At 41.4% G+C, this 14,143-nt stretch overlaps 1 protein-coding gene across 3 annotated transcripts in view; it reads left to right on the top strand.

Moving 5' to 3' along the window:
* Positions 1-14,143, top strand: part of ABCC9 (ATP binding cassette subfamily C member 9) — a 154,058-nt gene that overhangs the window by 111,174 nt on the left and 28,741 nt on the right. For all 3 annotated transcript variants that reach the window (XM_060024418.1, XM_060024419.1, XM_060024417.1), the window contains one exon: positions 13,661-13,763. In XM_060024418.1, coding sequence (XP_059880401.1) covers positions 13,661-13,763 — 103 coding nt within the window. The remainder of the gene's footprint in view (positions 1-13,660; positions 13,764-14,143) is intronic.

The following is a 14,143-nucleotide window of genomic DNA, read 5'->3' as shown; positions in this document are numbered from 1 at the left end:
TTTGCTGTGCGTTTGTGGTATATGGCCTTTATTATGTTGAGATAGGTTCCCTCTATGCACACTTTCTGGAGAGTGTTTGTCATAAATGGGTGTTGAATTTTGTCAAAAGCTTTTTCTGCATCTATTGAGATGATCATATAGTTTTTCTTCTTCGGTTGTTAATATGGTGTATCACATTGACTGATTTGCGTATATTGAAGAAGACTTGCACTCCTGGGATAGATCACACTTGATCATGGTGTATGATCCTTTTAATGTGTTGTTGGATTCTGTTTGCTAGTATTTTGTTGAGGGTTTTTGCATCTATATTCATCAGTGATATTGGTCTATAATTTTGTTTTTTTGTAGTATCTTTGTCTGGTTTTGGTATCTGGGAGATGGTGGCCTCATAGAAAGAGTTTGGGAGTGTTCCTTCCTCTGCACTTTTTTGGAAGAGCTTGAGAAGGATGGATGTTAGCTCTTTTCTAAATGTTTGATAGAATTCACCTGTGAAGCCATCTGGTCCTGGACTTGTTGGAAGATTTTTTTTTTTTTTAACATCTTTATTGGAGTATAATTGCTTTACAATGGTATGTTAGTTTCAGCTTCACAACAAAATGAATCAGTTATATATATACATATATTCCCATATCTCTTCCCGCTTGCGTCTCCCTCCCTCCCACCCTCCCTATCCCACCCCTCCAGGCGGTCACAAAGCACCGAGCTGATCTCCCTGTGCTATGCGGCTGCTTCCCACTAGCTATCTACCTTACGTTTGGTAGTGTATATATGTCCATGCCTCTTTATCGCTTTGTCACCGTTTACCCTTCCCCCTCCCCATAGCCTCAAGACCATTCTCTAGTAAGTCTGTGTCTTTATTCCTGTTTCACCTCTAGGTTTTTCATGTCGTTTCTTTTTTTAATTCCATATATATGTGTTAGCATACGGTATTTGTCTCTCTCTTTCTGACTTACTTCACTCTGTATGACAGACTCTAGGTCTATCCACCTCATTACAAATAGCTCAATTTCGTCTCTTTTTATGGCTGAGTAATATTCCATTGTATATATGTGCCACGTCTTCTTTATCCATTCATCCGATGATGGACACTTAGGTTGTTTACATCTCTGGGCTATTGTAAATAGAGCTGCAATGAACATTTTGGTACATGACTCTTTTTGAATTATGGTTTTCTCAGGGTATATGCCCAGTAGTGGGATTGCTGGGTCATATGGTAGTTCTATTTGTAGCTTTTTAAGGAACCTCCATACTGTTCTCCACAGTGGCTGTATCAATTTGCATTCCCACCAACAGTGTAAGAGGGTTCCCTTTTCTCCACACCCTCTCCAGCATTTATTGTTTCTAGATTTTTTGATGATGGCCATTCTGACTGGTGTGAGATGATATCTCACTGTAGTTTTGATTTGCATTTCTCTAATGATTAGTGATGTTGAGCATTCTTTCATGTGTTTGTTGGCACTCTGTATATCTTCTTTGGAGAAATGTCTATTTAGGTCTTCTGCCCATTTTTGGATTGGGTTGTTTGTTTTTTTGTTATTAAGCTGCATGAGCTGCTTATAAATTTTGGAGATTAATCCTTTGTCAGTTGCTTCATTTGCAAATATTTTCTCCCATTCTGAGGGTTGTCTTTTGGTCTTCTTTATGGTTTCCTTTGCTGCGCAAAAGCTTTTAAGTTTCATTAGGTCCCATTTGTTTACTTTTGTTTTTATTTCCATTTCTCTAGGAGGTGGGTCAAAAAGGACCTTGCTGTGATTTATGTCATAGAGTGTGCTGCCTATGTTTTCCTCTAAGAGTTTGATAGTTTCTGGCCTTACATTTAGGTCTTTAATCCATTCTGAGCTTATTTTTGTGTATGGTGTTAGGGAGTGATCTAATCTCATACTTTTACATGTAGCTGTCCAGTTTTCCCAGCACCACTTATTGAATAGGCTGTCCTTTCTCCACTGTACATTTCTGCCTCCTTTGTCAAAGATAAGGTGACCATATGTGCGTGGGTTTATCTCTGGGCTTTCTATCCTGTTCCATGGATCTATCTTTCTGTTTTTGTGCCAGTACCATACCGTCTTGATAACTGTAGCTTTGTAGTATAGTCTGAAGTCAGGGAGCCTGATTCCTCCAGTTCCTTCTTTCGTTCTCAAGATTGCTTTGGCTATTCGGGGTCTTTTGTGTTTCCATACAAATTGTAAAATTTTTTGTTCTAGTTCTGTGAAAAATGCCAGTGGTAGTTTGATAGGGATTGCATTGAATCTATAGATTGCTTTGGGTAGTAGAGTCATTTTCACAATGTTGATTCTTCCAATCCAAGAACATGGTATATCTCTCCATCTATTTGTATCATCTTTAATTTCTTTCATCAGTGTCTTATAATTTTCTGCATACAGAGCTTTTGTCTCCTTAGGTAGGTTTATTCCTAGATATTTTATTCTTTTTGGGAGTGTTTTCTTGATTTCACTTTCAGATTTTTCATCATTAGTATATAGGAATGCCAGAGATTTCTGTGCATTAATTTTGTATCCTGCCACTTTACCAAATTCATTGATTAGCTCTAGTAGTTTTCTGGTAGCATCTTTAGGGTTCTCTATGTATAGGATCATGTCATCTGCAAAGAGTGACAGCTTTACTTCTTCTTTTCCGATTTGGATTCCTTTTATTTCCTTTTCTTCTCTGATTGCTGTGGCTAAAACTTCCAAAACTATGTTGAATAAGAGTGGTGAGAGTGGGCAACCTTGTCTTGTTCCTGATCTTAGTGGAAATGCTTTCAGTTTTTCACCATTGAGGATGATGTTTGCTGTGGGCTTGTCATATATGGCCTTTATTATGTTGAGGAAAGTTCCCTCTATGCCTACTTTCTGCAGGGTTTTTATCATAAATGGGTGTTGAATTTTGTCAAAAGCTTTCTCTGCATCTATTGAGATGATTATATGGTTTTTCTCCTTCAGTTTGTTAATATGGTTTATCACATTGATCGATTTGCGTATATTGAAGAATCCTTGCATTCCTGGAATAAACCCCACTTGATCATGGTGTATGATCCTTTTAATGTGCTGTTGGATTCTGTTTGCTAGTATTTTGTTGAGGATTTTTGCATCTATGTTCATCAGTGATATTGGCCTGTAGTTTTCTTTCTTTGTGACATCCTTGTCTGGTTTTGGTATCAAGGTGATGGTGGCCTCGTAGAAGGAGTTTGGGAGTGTTCCTCCCTCTGCTATATTTTGGAAGAGTTTGAGAAGGATAGGTGTTAGCTCTTCTCTAAATGTTTGGTAGAATTCGCCTGTGAAGCCATCTGGTCCTGGGCTTTTCTTTGTTGGAAGATTTTTAATCACAGTTTCAATTTCAGTGCTTGTGATTGGTCTGTTCATATTTTCTATTTCTTCCTGATTCAGTCTTGGCAGGTTGTGCATTTCTAAGAATTTGTCCATTTCTTCCAGGTTGTCCATTTTATTGGCATAGAGTTGCTTGTAGTAATCTCTCATGATCTCTTTTATTTCTGCAGTGTCAGTTGTTACCTCTCCTTTTTCATTTCTAATTCTATTGATTTGAGTCTTCTCCCTTTTTTTCTTGATGAGTCTGGCTAGTGGTTTATCAATTTTGTTTATCTTCTCAAAGAACCAGCTTTTAGTTTTATTGATCTTTGCTATTTTTTCCTTCATTTCTTTTTCATTTATTTCTGATCTGATTTTTATGATTTCTTTCCTTCTGCTAGCTTTGGGGTTTTTTGGTTCTTCTTTCTCTAATTGCTTGAGGTGCAAGGTTAGGTTGTTTATTCGAGATGTTTCCTGCTTCTTAAGGTGGGCTTGTATTGCTATAAACTTCCCTCTTAGAACTGCTTTTGCTGCATCCCACAGGTTTTGGGTCGTTGTGTCTCCATTGTCATTTGTTTCTAGGTATTTTTTTATTTCCTCTTTGATTTCTTCAGTGATCACTTCATTATTAGGTAGTGTATTGTTTAGCCTCCATGTGTTTGTATTTTTTACAGATCTTTTCCTGTAATTGATATCTAGTCTCATGGCGTTGTGGTCAGAAAAGATACTTGATACAATTTCAATTTTCTTAAATTTACCAAGGCTTGATTTGTGACCCAAGATATGATCTATCCTGGAGAATGTTCCATGAGCACTTGAGAAAAATGTGTATTCTGTTGTTTTGGGATGGAATGTCCTATAAATATCAATTAACTCCATCTCGTTTAATGTATCATTTAAAGCTTGTGTTTCCTTATTTATTTTCATTTTGGATGATCTGTCCATTGCTGAAAGTGGGGTGTTAAAATCCCCTACTATGAATGTGTTACTGTCGATTTCCCCTTTTATGGTTGTCAGTATTTGCCTTATGTATTGAGGTGCACCTATGTTGGGTGCATAAATATTTACAATTGTTATATCTTCCTCTTGGATCGATCCCTTGATCATTATGTAGTGTCCTTCTTTGTCTCTTCTAATAGTCTTTGTTTTAAAGTCTATTTTGTCTGATATGAGAATTGCTACTCCAGCTTTCTTTTGGTTTCCATTTGCATGAAATACCTTTTTCCATCCCCTTACTTTCAGTCTGTATGTGTCTCTAGGTCTGAAGTGGGTCTCTGGTAGACAGCAAATATATGGGTCTTGTTTTTGTATCCATTCAGCCAATCTGTGTCTTTTGGTGGGAGCATTTAGTCCATTTACATTTAAGGTAATTATCGATATGTGTGTTCCTATTCCCATTTTCTTAATTGTTTTGGGTTCATTATTGTAGGTCCTTTCCTTCTTTTGTGTTTCTTGCCTAGAGAAGTTCCTTTAGCAGTTGTTGTAGAGCTGGTTTGGTGGTGCTGAACTCTCTCAGCTTTTGCTTGTCTGTAAAGGTTTTAATTTCTCCATCAAATCTGAATGAGATCCTTGCTGGGTAGAGTAATCTTGGTTGCAGGTTTTTCTCCTTCAACACTTTCAATATGTCCTGCCACTCCCCTCTGGCTTGCAGAGTTTCTGCTGAAAGATCAGCTGTTAACCTTATGGGGATTCCCTTGTGTGTTATTTGTTGTTTTTCCCTTGCTGCTTTTAATATGTTTTCTTTGTATTTAGTTTTTGACAGTTTGATTAATATGTGTCTTGGCGTATTTCTCCTTGGATTTATCCTGTATGGGACTCTCTGTGCTTCCTGGACTTGATTAACTATTTCCTTTCCCATATTAGGGAAGTTTTCAACTATAATCTCTTCAAATATTTTCTCAGTCCCTTTCTTTTTCTCTTCTTCTTCTGGAACCCCTATAATTCGAATGTTGGTGCGTTTAATGTTGTCCCAGAGGTCTCTGAGACTGTCCTCAGTTCTTCTCATTCTTTTTTCTTTATTCTGCTCTGCAGTAGTTATTTCCACTATTTTATCTTCCAGGTCACTTATCCATTCTTCTGCCTCAGTTATTCTGCTATTGATCCCATCTAGAGTACTTTTAATTTAATTTATTGTGTTGTTCATCGTTGCTTGTTTCATCTTTAGTTCTTCTGGGTCCTTGTTAACTGATTCTTGCAATTTGTCCATTCTATTGTCCATTCTATCTCCAAGATTTCGGATCAACCTTACTATCATTATTCTGAATTCTTTTTCAGGTAGACTGCCTATTTCCTCTTCATTTGTTAGGTCTGGTGGGTTTTTATCTTGCTCCTTCATCTGCTGTGTGTTTTTCTGTCTTTTCATTTTGCTTATCTTACTGTGTTTGGGGTCTCCTTTTTTGCAGGCTGAAGGTTCGTAGTTCCTGTTGTTTTTTGTGTCTGTCCCCAGTGGCTAAGGTTGGTTCAGTGGGTTGTGTAGGCTTCCTAGTGGAGGGGACTAGTGCCTGTGTTCTGGTGGATGAGGCTGCATCTTGTCTTTCTGGTGGGCAGGTCCATGTCTGGTGGTGTGTTTTGGGGTGTCTGTGGACTTATTATGATTTTAGGCAGCCTCTCTGCTAATGGGCGGGGTTGTGTTGCTATCTTGCTAGTTGTTTGGCATAGGATGTCCAGCACTGTGGCTTGCTGGTCGTTGAGTGAAGCTGGGTGCTGGCGTTGAGATGGAGATCTCTCGGAGATTTTTGCTGTTTGATATTATGTGCAGCTGGGAGGCCTCTTGTGGACCAGTGTCCTGAAGTTGGCTCTCCCACCTCAGAGGCACAGCACTGACTCCTGGCTGCAGCACCAAGAGCCTTTCATCCACAGGGCTCCTTAATTTGGGATGATTCGTTGTCTACTCAGGTATTCCACAGATGCAGGGTATATCAAGTTGATTGTGGAGCTGTAATCCGCTGCTCCTGAGGCTGCTGGGAGAGATTTCCCTTTCACTTCTTTGTTCTCACAGTTCCCAGGGGCTCAGCTTTGGATTTGGCCCCGCCTGTGCGTGTAGGTCGCCGGAGGGCGTCTGTTCTTTGCTCAGACAGGACGGGGTTAAAGGAGCCGCTGATTCGGAGGCTCTGGCTCACCCAGGCCGGGGGGTAGGGAGGGTCACGGAGTGTGGGGCGGGCCTGCGGCGGCAGTGGCCGGCGTGACGTTGCAGCCTGAGGCGCGCCGTGCGTTCTCCCGGGGGAGCCGTCCCTGGATCCCGGGACCCTGGCAGTGGCGGGCTGCACAGGCTCCCCGAAAGGGCGTCTGGCTAGTGACCTGTGTTCGCACACAGGCCTCCTGGCGGCGGCAGCAGCGGCCTTAGCGTCCCATGTCCGTCTCTGGGCTCCGCACTCTTAGCCGCGGCTCGTGCCCGTCCCTGGAGCTCTCTCAAGCAGCGTTCTCAATCCCCTCTCCTCGTGCACCAGGAAACAAAGAGGGACGTAAAAGTCTCCTGCCTCTTCGGCAGGTCCAGACCCCTCCCCGGACTCTCTCCCGGCCAGCCGCGGCGCACCAACGCCCTGCAGGCTGTGTTCACGCCGCCAACCTCAGTCCTCTCCCGGCGCTCCGACAAAAGCCGGAGCCTCAGCTCCCAGTCCCGCCCGCCCCGGCGGGCGAGCAGACAAGCCTCTCGGCCGGTGAGTGCCGGTCGGCCCGATCCTCTGTGCTGGAATCTGTCCGTTCTAAACTTCCCGCTTAGAACTGCTTTTGTTGCATCCCATAGGTTTTGGATCATCATGTTTTCATTGTCATTTGTTTCTAGGTATTTTTTGATTTTCTCTTTGATTTCTTCAGTGATCTCTTGGTCATTTAGTAGCACATTGTTTAACCTCCTTGTGTTTTTTACGTTTTTTTTCCCTGTAATTTTTTTCTAATCTCACAGCGTTGTGGTTGGAAAAGATGCTTGATATGTTTTCAATTTTCTTAAATTTACCAAGGCTTAATTTGTGATCTACCCTGGAGAATGTTCCATGTGCACTTGAGAACGAAGTGTAGTGTAATCTGCTGTTTTCAGATGGAATGTCCTGTAAATATCAGTTAAATCTATCTGGTCTGTTGTGTCATTTAAAGCTTGTATTTCCTGATTAGTTTTCTGTTTGGATGATCTGTCCATTGGTGTAAATGAGGTGTTAAAGTCCCCCACTATTATTGTGTTACTCTCGATTTCCTCTTTTATAGCAGTTAGCATTTGCCTTATGTATTGAGGTGCTCCTCTGTTAGGTGCATATATATTTACAATTGTTATATCTTCTTCTTGGATTGATCTCTTGATCATTATGTAGTGTCCTTTCTTGTCTCTTGTAACATTCTTTATTTTAAAGTTAATTTTATCTGATATGATTATTGCTATTCCAGCTTTCTTTTGATTTCCATTTGCATGGAATATCTTTTTCCATTCCCTCACTTTCAGTCTGTATGTGTCCCTAAGTTTGAAGTGGGTCTCTTGTAGACAACATATAGATTGGTCTTGTTTTTGTATCCATTCAGTGAGCCTGTGTCTTTTGGTTGGAACATTTAATCCATTCACATTTAAGGTAATTATCGATATGTATGCTCCTAGTACCATTTCCTTAATCGTTTTGTGTTTGTTTTTGTAGGTCCTTTTCTTCTCTTGTGTTTCCCACTTAGAGAAGTTCCTTTAGTATTTGTGGTAGAGCTGGTTTGGTGGTGCTGAATTCTGTTAGCTTTTGCTTGTCTGTAAAGCTTTCGATTTCTCTGTTGAATCTGAATGAGATCCTTGCCAGAAAGAGTAGTCTTGGTTGTAGGTACTTCCCTTTCATCACTTTAAATATATTGTGCCACTCCCTTCTGGTTTGTAGAGTTCCTGCAGAAAAATCAGCTGTTAACCTTATGGGAGTTCCCTTGTATGTTATTTGTCATTTTTCCTTTGTTGCTTTTAATAATTTTTCTTTGTCTTTAATTTTTGTCACTTTGATTACTGTGTGTCTCAGCGTGTTTCTCCTTGGGTTTATCCTGCCTGGGACTCTCTGTGCTTCCTGAGCTTGAGTGGCTATTTCCTTTCCCATGTTAGGGGAGTTTTCGACTATAATCTCTTCAAATATTTTCCTGGGTCCTTTCTCTCTCTCTTCTCCTTCTGGGACCTGTATAATGCAAATGTTGGTGCATTTAATGTTGTCCCAGAGGTCTCTTAGGCTGTCTTTATTTCTTTTCATTGTTTGCTCCACAGCAGTGAATTCCACCAGTCTGTCACTTATCCGTTCTTCTGCCTCAGTTATTCTGCTATTGATTCCTTCTAGTGTATTTTTCATTTCAGTTATTGTATTGTTCATCTCTGTTTGTTTCTTCTTTAATTCTTCTAGGTGTTTGTTCTTTAATTCTTCTAGGTGTTTGTTAAACATTTCTTGCGTCTTCTCGATCTTTGCCTCCATTCTTTTCCGAGGTCCTGGATCACCTTCACTATCATTATTCTGAATTCTTTTTCTGGAAGGTTGCCTATCTCCACTTCATTTAGTTGTTTCTCTGGGTTTTTATCTTGTTCCTTCATCTGGTACATAGTCCTCTGCCTTTTCATTTTGTCTATCTTTCTGTGAATGTGGTTTTCATTCCACAGGCTGCAGGATTGTAGTTCTTCTTGCTTCTACTGTCTGCCCTCTGGTGGATGAGACTATCTGAGAGGCTTGTGCAAGCTTCCTGATGGAAGAGACTGGTGGTGCGTAGAGCTGGGCGTTGCTCTGGTGGGCAGAGCTCAGTAAAACTTTAATCTGTTTGTCTGCTGATGGGTGGGGCTGAGTTCCGCCCCTGTTCATTGTTTGGCCTGAGGCAACCCAGCAATGGAGGCTACAGGCTCTTTGGTGGGGCTAATGGCGGACTCCGGGAGGGCTCATGCCAAGGAGTACTTCCCAGATCTTCTGCTGCCATTATCCTTGTCCGCATGGTGAGCCACAGCCACCCCCTGCCTCTGCAGGAGACCCTCCAACACTAACTGGTAGGTCTGGTTCAGTCTTCTATGGGGTCACTGCTCCTTCCCCTGGGTCCTGATGCACACCCTACTTTGTGTGTGCCCTCCAAGATTGGAGTCGCTGTTTCCCCCTGTCCTGTCAAAGTCCTGCAATCAAATCCTGCTAGCCTTCAAAGTCTGATTCTCTGGGAATTCTTCCTCCCGCTGGACCCCCAAGTTGGGAGGCCTGATGTGGGGCTCAGAACCTTCACTCCAGTGGGTGGACTTCTGTGGTATAAGTGCTCTCCAGTTTGTGAGTCACCCACCCAGCGGTTACGGCACGTGATTTTATTGTGATTGCGCCCCTCCTGCTGTCTCATTGCAGCTTCTCCTTTGTCTTTGGATATGAGGTATCTCTTTCAGTGAGTTCCAGTGTCTTCCTGTAGATGATTGTTCAGCAGTTAGTGGTGATCTGTATTGATTTCAATTAGAGATTTTTCTAACCTAAGAAATATTTGTATTACACGTATGTATATATATATACATATAACTGAATCAAAAAGTAGAATATAAAGATACAGCCATCATCTACAACATGCATCACAGAATTTCTACATAAATCTACCCTAGGTTTCATCGTGAAGCATTTATACTTTCCACAGTGGTGTGTTTTCCCATCAGAGTGTGCAGTGCCTCTTATTGGAGATGGTAACACCATTTATTGACTTTGAATGTAGGTATTAAGATAAGATTTATGTTCTAATAGTAGCCAGCAATGCCCAGTGGTACTCATAAGTACACCATATTAAAAATTACATTTTTCACCAAACAAGTCCTTTCAAGTTAATTTATTTGAGTTTTGAACACATGCTAGCTGCTACTCTTGCTGCGGATATAGAAAGACTCCAAAGACATGGCCTTTTGTTTCTAACCGAGATAAATACCACAGAGAAAATGGATGGGATAACATGGCAGGTGGGGGATAATCAGTGACTGGATTCAGGCAAGCTGGTAGGTGGAAGAGTTGATGGGTTCAACTGAAAACAGCCTCTGTTTTCTTGGTGAAGAACAAGGTCAGGTCATTTTCCAAGAGTGCTGAGGACTGGAATCACATAAAGCATTTTGAAGGAAATGATGATTTAGCATGAAAGAGAAACTTGATCAAAAGTCAACGTTTAGGGCTTCCCTGGTGGCGCAGTGGTTGAGAGTCCGCCTGCCGATGCAGGGGACGCGGGTTCGTGCCCCGGTCCAGGAAGATCCCACATGCCGCGGAGCGGCTGGGCCCGTGAGCCATGGCCGCTGAGCCTGCGCGTCCGGAGCCTGTGCTCCACAACGGGAGAGGCCACAACAGTGAGAGGCCTGCGTACCGCAAAAAAAGAAAAAAAAAAAGTCAACGTTTAGTTTTTTCACTTACCTTCTTCACCAGACACATGAGCAGAATTTGGCTTGACTATTTCTAATTTTACATCAGGAAGATTCTAGAGAGCTGTAAGAAAGACAAACTATTACATGACATCTAAGACGTGAATGATGATCGGAAGACACGAAAGACAACCCAACTTTTATGTAGCAGTACATGCATCAGACTCATCCAGATTTAGATCTTCCACGGTTCATTTTTAAAGTAAATATAACGTACCACCAATATCAGCACTTTTAAATGAAAGGAAGTTTTACAATGTGGGGATAGTTTTGCTACCATGAAAAAAATTCTAGAATCTTTACATTTGGTAACTTGTGGTTAAGAATCAAACACATTCTTTTCCATCTATTTCTTCCTTTCTTTCAGGCTAGTAAGAGTCCCCAGAGTCCTCAACGCTTTGGAAAGTTCATATTTACTGATTAGGCTGCTTTCCTCCCCTGCGTTCAGGGTTCGTGGTGTACTCACAGGCAGTCGTGAACTCCCTCAAGTAGTTTACCACCAAAGGATCACAGTTAAATTAGACTGAGATTTCAGTGACCTTTCCTGCTTTTTTTTTTTGTGGCCTGACAGAATAAAGGTCTAAGAATGTTCAAAAGATGAGCTGGATGTGGATGAAAAGATACAGACTGAGTGTGTCAAAGTTTCCATTAGGAAAACAGAAGGGTTCTTGCCAAATAGAAACACACAGAAAGAATGTTCGCTGCATTTCCACCCCTCCCCTTTCACTGCTGCTTCAGATTGTTGCCAACTCCATTTACAAACTCTTCAAGAGTATATCTGCAACAATATCCCCAAACTAAAGGAAGAGTAAGGAGAGCCCCAGACAAAGCACTTTGTCACAGTGAAGTGTTTGATGTTCATCTCAAGTGGAGTCCACAGGCTTTGGTCCAAACGCCCCCCACCCCCACCCCCAATCTCTCCATCACCACAGCCCTCTAGGGAGAAGGCCCTGTCTCCTCCAGCCCCTGAACATGTTGAGTTTTCTCACTTCTGTTCCTTTGCTCATGTTGTTTCTGATACCTCCAGTGCTTTGTCCCCCCTTGTTCACCTGAAAAATTCAGCCCATTTCTTAAAACCTCACTCAGACCATCTTCCTAGTCCTTTGTGAAACTTACTTAATCCATCTTTCCCCACCCTCCACCCCGTTCCCTACCATTCTGATCAGTCCAGATCATCACCTTCCTTTATGTTCACGTAGCATTTTGCGCATAGGGCCGTTAGGATTGGCTTCTGTGTTGTGCCTTCCTTACTTGTTCCTACCGCGCTTCCTTCCTTCACTAAACAATGGGCTCCTCTAGGGCAGAGGTCGTGTCTTATTCGGACATATATATTCTAATGTCTCACCTAGTGCTCGCCCTTGATGAATGTTTCTGAATGAGTGGGTGACACCTAACAATGCAAATACAGAATCGGCTATATCTGTTTACAGTTGAAATCCACTATCTCCGTAAATCCTGTAACCCTATGAGTCATCCTACCTTAATTATTCACTCTGTCCATCTCTAAAAGGGTCATCACCAGGGTAGTCCTCTTTCTCCGTCTACTCAGTCCCGCCCCAGTGCGTTGCTATTCAGCACAGGTCCTCCTGTGCATGGCATTTGGGTCAAGGCTACATAACTCAAAGTGAGGTCATGATTTGGCTCTGATGGCTGTATCCTTTGATTAGTGTAGCTCAGATGTTGCTGTCTGACTCAATTATCTGATTTTTCTGGTTTGGCATATTGGAATGATCAGATTGATTGGATAAGCATCAAGTATCTGCTTTATATTGGCCTGTATGGATGGCTTCACGGGCCAAGTGAACACCCCACCCTGGACTTCTTCATTTTTGACACAGTGATTGCTTATTATAAACTTGTGAAAATTGATTTGAAGATCTGGGGGGACTTGGAGCAGTCTCTTATCAAATAGGAATTACCACCAGGCTGTCAGATGAAATTTGGCTGCTTCTTGCAAACATAATACGTAGAAGGAGGTCTGTGTAAGATAAGCCATGAACACAGAAAATTGAACAAACCTTTGGCATTTCCTCCAGCCTTCAAACTAGTTATTTTGGTTATCTGATCCAGCTTTCCATTGTTTCTGTTACTGAGGGAAAATGATTGAAAAATAAAAAGAGGCTATTTTTGCGACGTAGAAAAGATTTATCACCATGTAACATGAGTTTCTTGGAGAAGTAGCTCACGCGTTCGAATGGATGAGGTTTTTATTAGAAGTTTCCTTTATAACACAGGTTACACAGAATTTGGTCTGATTATGTTAATTCCCTAGAATGAACTTAATTTGGCCAAGAATCAGTATCTAAACTGTATGTGTCATAGACCCTTGTAAGCCCCACACGCCAAGAGTTTCTTTCATGTAATGACCATTCTTACAAATAGTTTGAAACTTTGAGATTATATGATATCTTGCTTCACAAGGACATTTGTCATTTGCAAGGACCCCCATCCTCCACTTCTTGCCACTTCATTTTCCTTCGTTGAGTCGCAGAAACACTGAGCAAAAAGAAAAAATTTAAAGTATATATTTGCCTGTTACAATTGCATATTTTCCTGTCTTCCCTGAGTCTCTTCTAGTACCTTCCACCCAACTCCAACCATGCCGTGTGGAAAAGTAAAACACATGCAATAAAAAGTAGGTGGGGTATGTTGCATATCTGTACAACTTCTTCTGGTTTTTGTAGGGCACTTGCGACATAGACCATGCCTTGTTTTCATGGCTGCCATCATTATGTGGAAATTTATGAAACAATCTTTAATAGGACTTTGTCATTGGAAAGATTCCTTTCCATAGCAGGGGTTGAGAAAGGAAGGAAACGCTGCACCACACCATCTCTCAGTGAGGGTGCAGGAGAGCAGTAGCAGCTGGCCTTTATTTGCAAGTAGGAGTCCATTTACTAGTCATTCCATCCCATCAGTTTGTCACCGTGTTGAGTAAATAGTGTAGTAGGAAGTGTGACTGTTTTTTATTATTTCTCCTGTTGTGTAGCTAACATCATAATATTTTTGTTTTCTGCAGGCATGAAACCAGATTTAAGCAGCGAATGCTGGAACTGACAGACACGAACAACATTGCCTACTTATTCCTCTCAGCTGCCAACAGATGGCTAGAGGTCAGAACGGTATGTTCATTGCATGATTTTGAAATGGAAACCACACAGAAAAGAGGCCTGATGCAAAGAGGAAGACAGTTGTAAAAATTAGGCTTCCACTGAGATTCAGCACTCGCTTTGCATTTTCTGAACTTTAAAATAGCTCAGGATTGTTTATGTTACGGGTGAAATTTGTCATAATGTTTTTAGCTAATGGCAAGACAAATAGCCCCAAATGCAAAAATTCATTTTGTGTTCATTAGTCGCTAGATTATATAAGTTAATGGAATAGCAAATATTTGTATAACTTCAGTTTTTTTTTCAAAAGAGCACATCTGACAAGTGAACAGATGTACTCATTTACTCCACTGAGCTGGACCGACCTGGAAGAGGTGGCGACTTTCTCTCTT

The sequence above is a fragment of the Delphinus delphis genome, chromosome 11 (assembly GCF_949987515.2).
Source record: "Delphinus delphis chromosome 11, mDelDel1.2, whole genome shotgun sequence".
In the NCBI taxonomy this organism is placed as follows: domain Eukaryota; kingdom Metazoa; phylum Chordata; class Mammalia; order Artiodactyla; family Delphinidae; genus Delphinus; species Delphinus delphis.
This window is presented reverse-complemented; position numbering and strand designations above follow the sequence as displayed.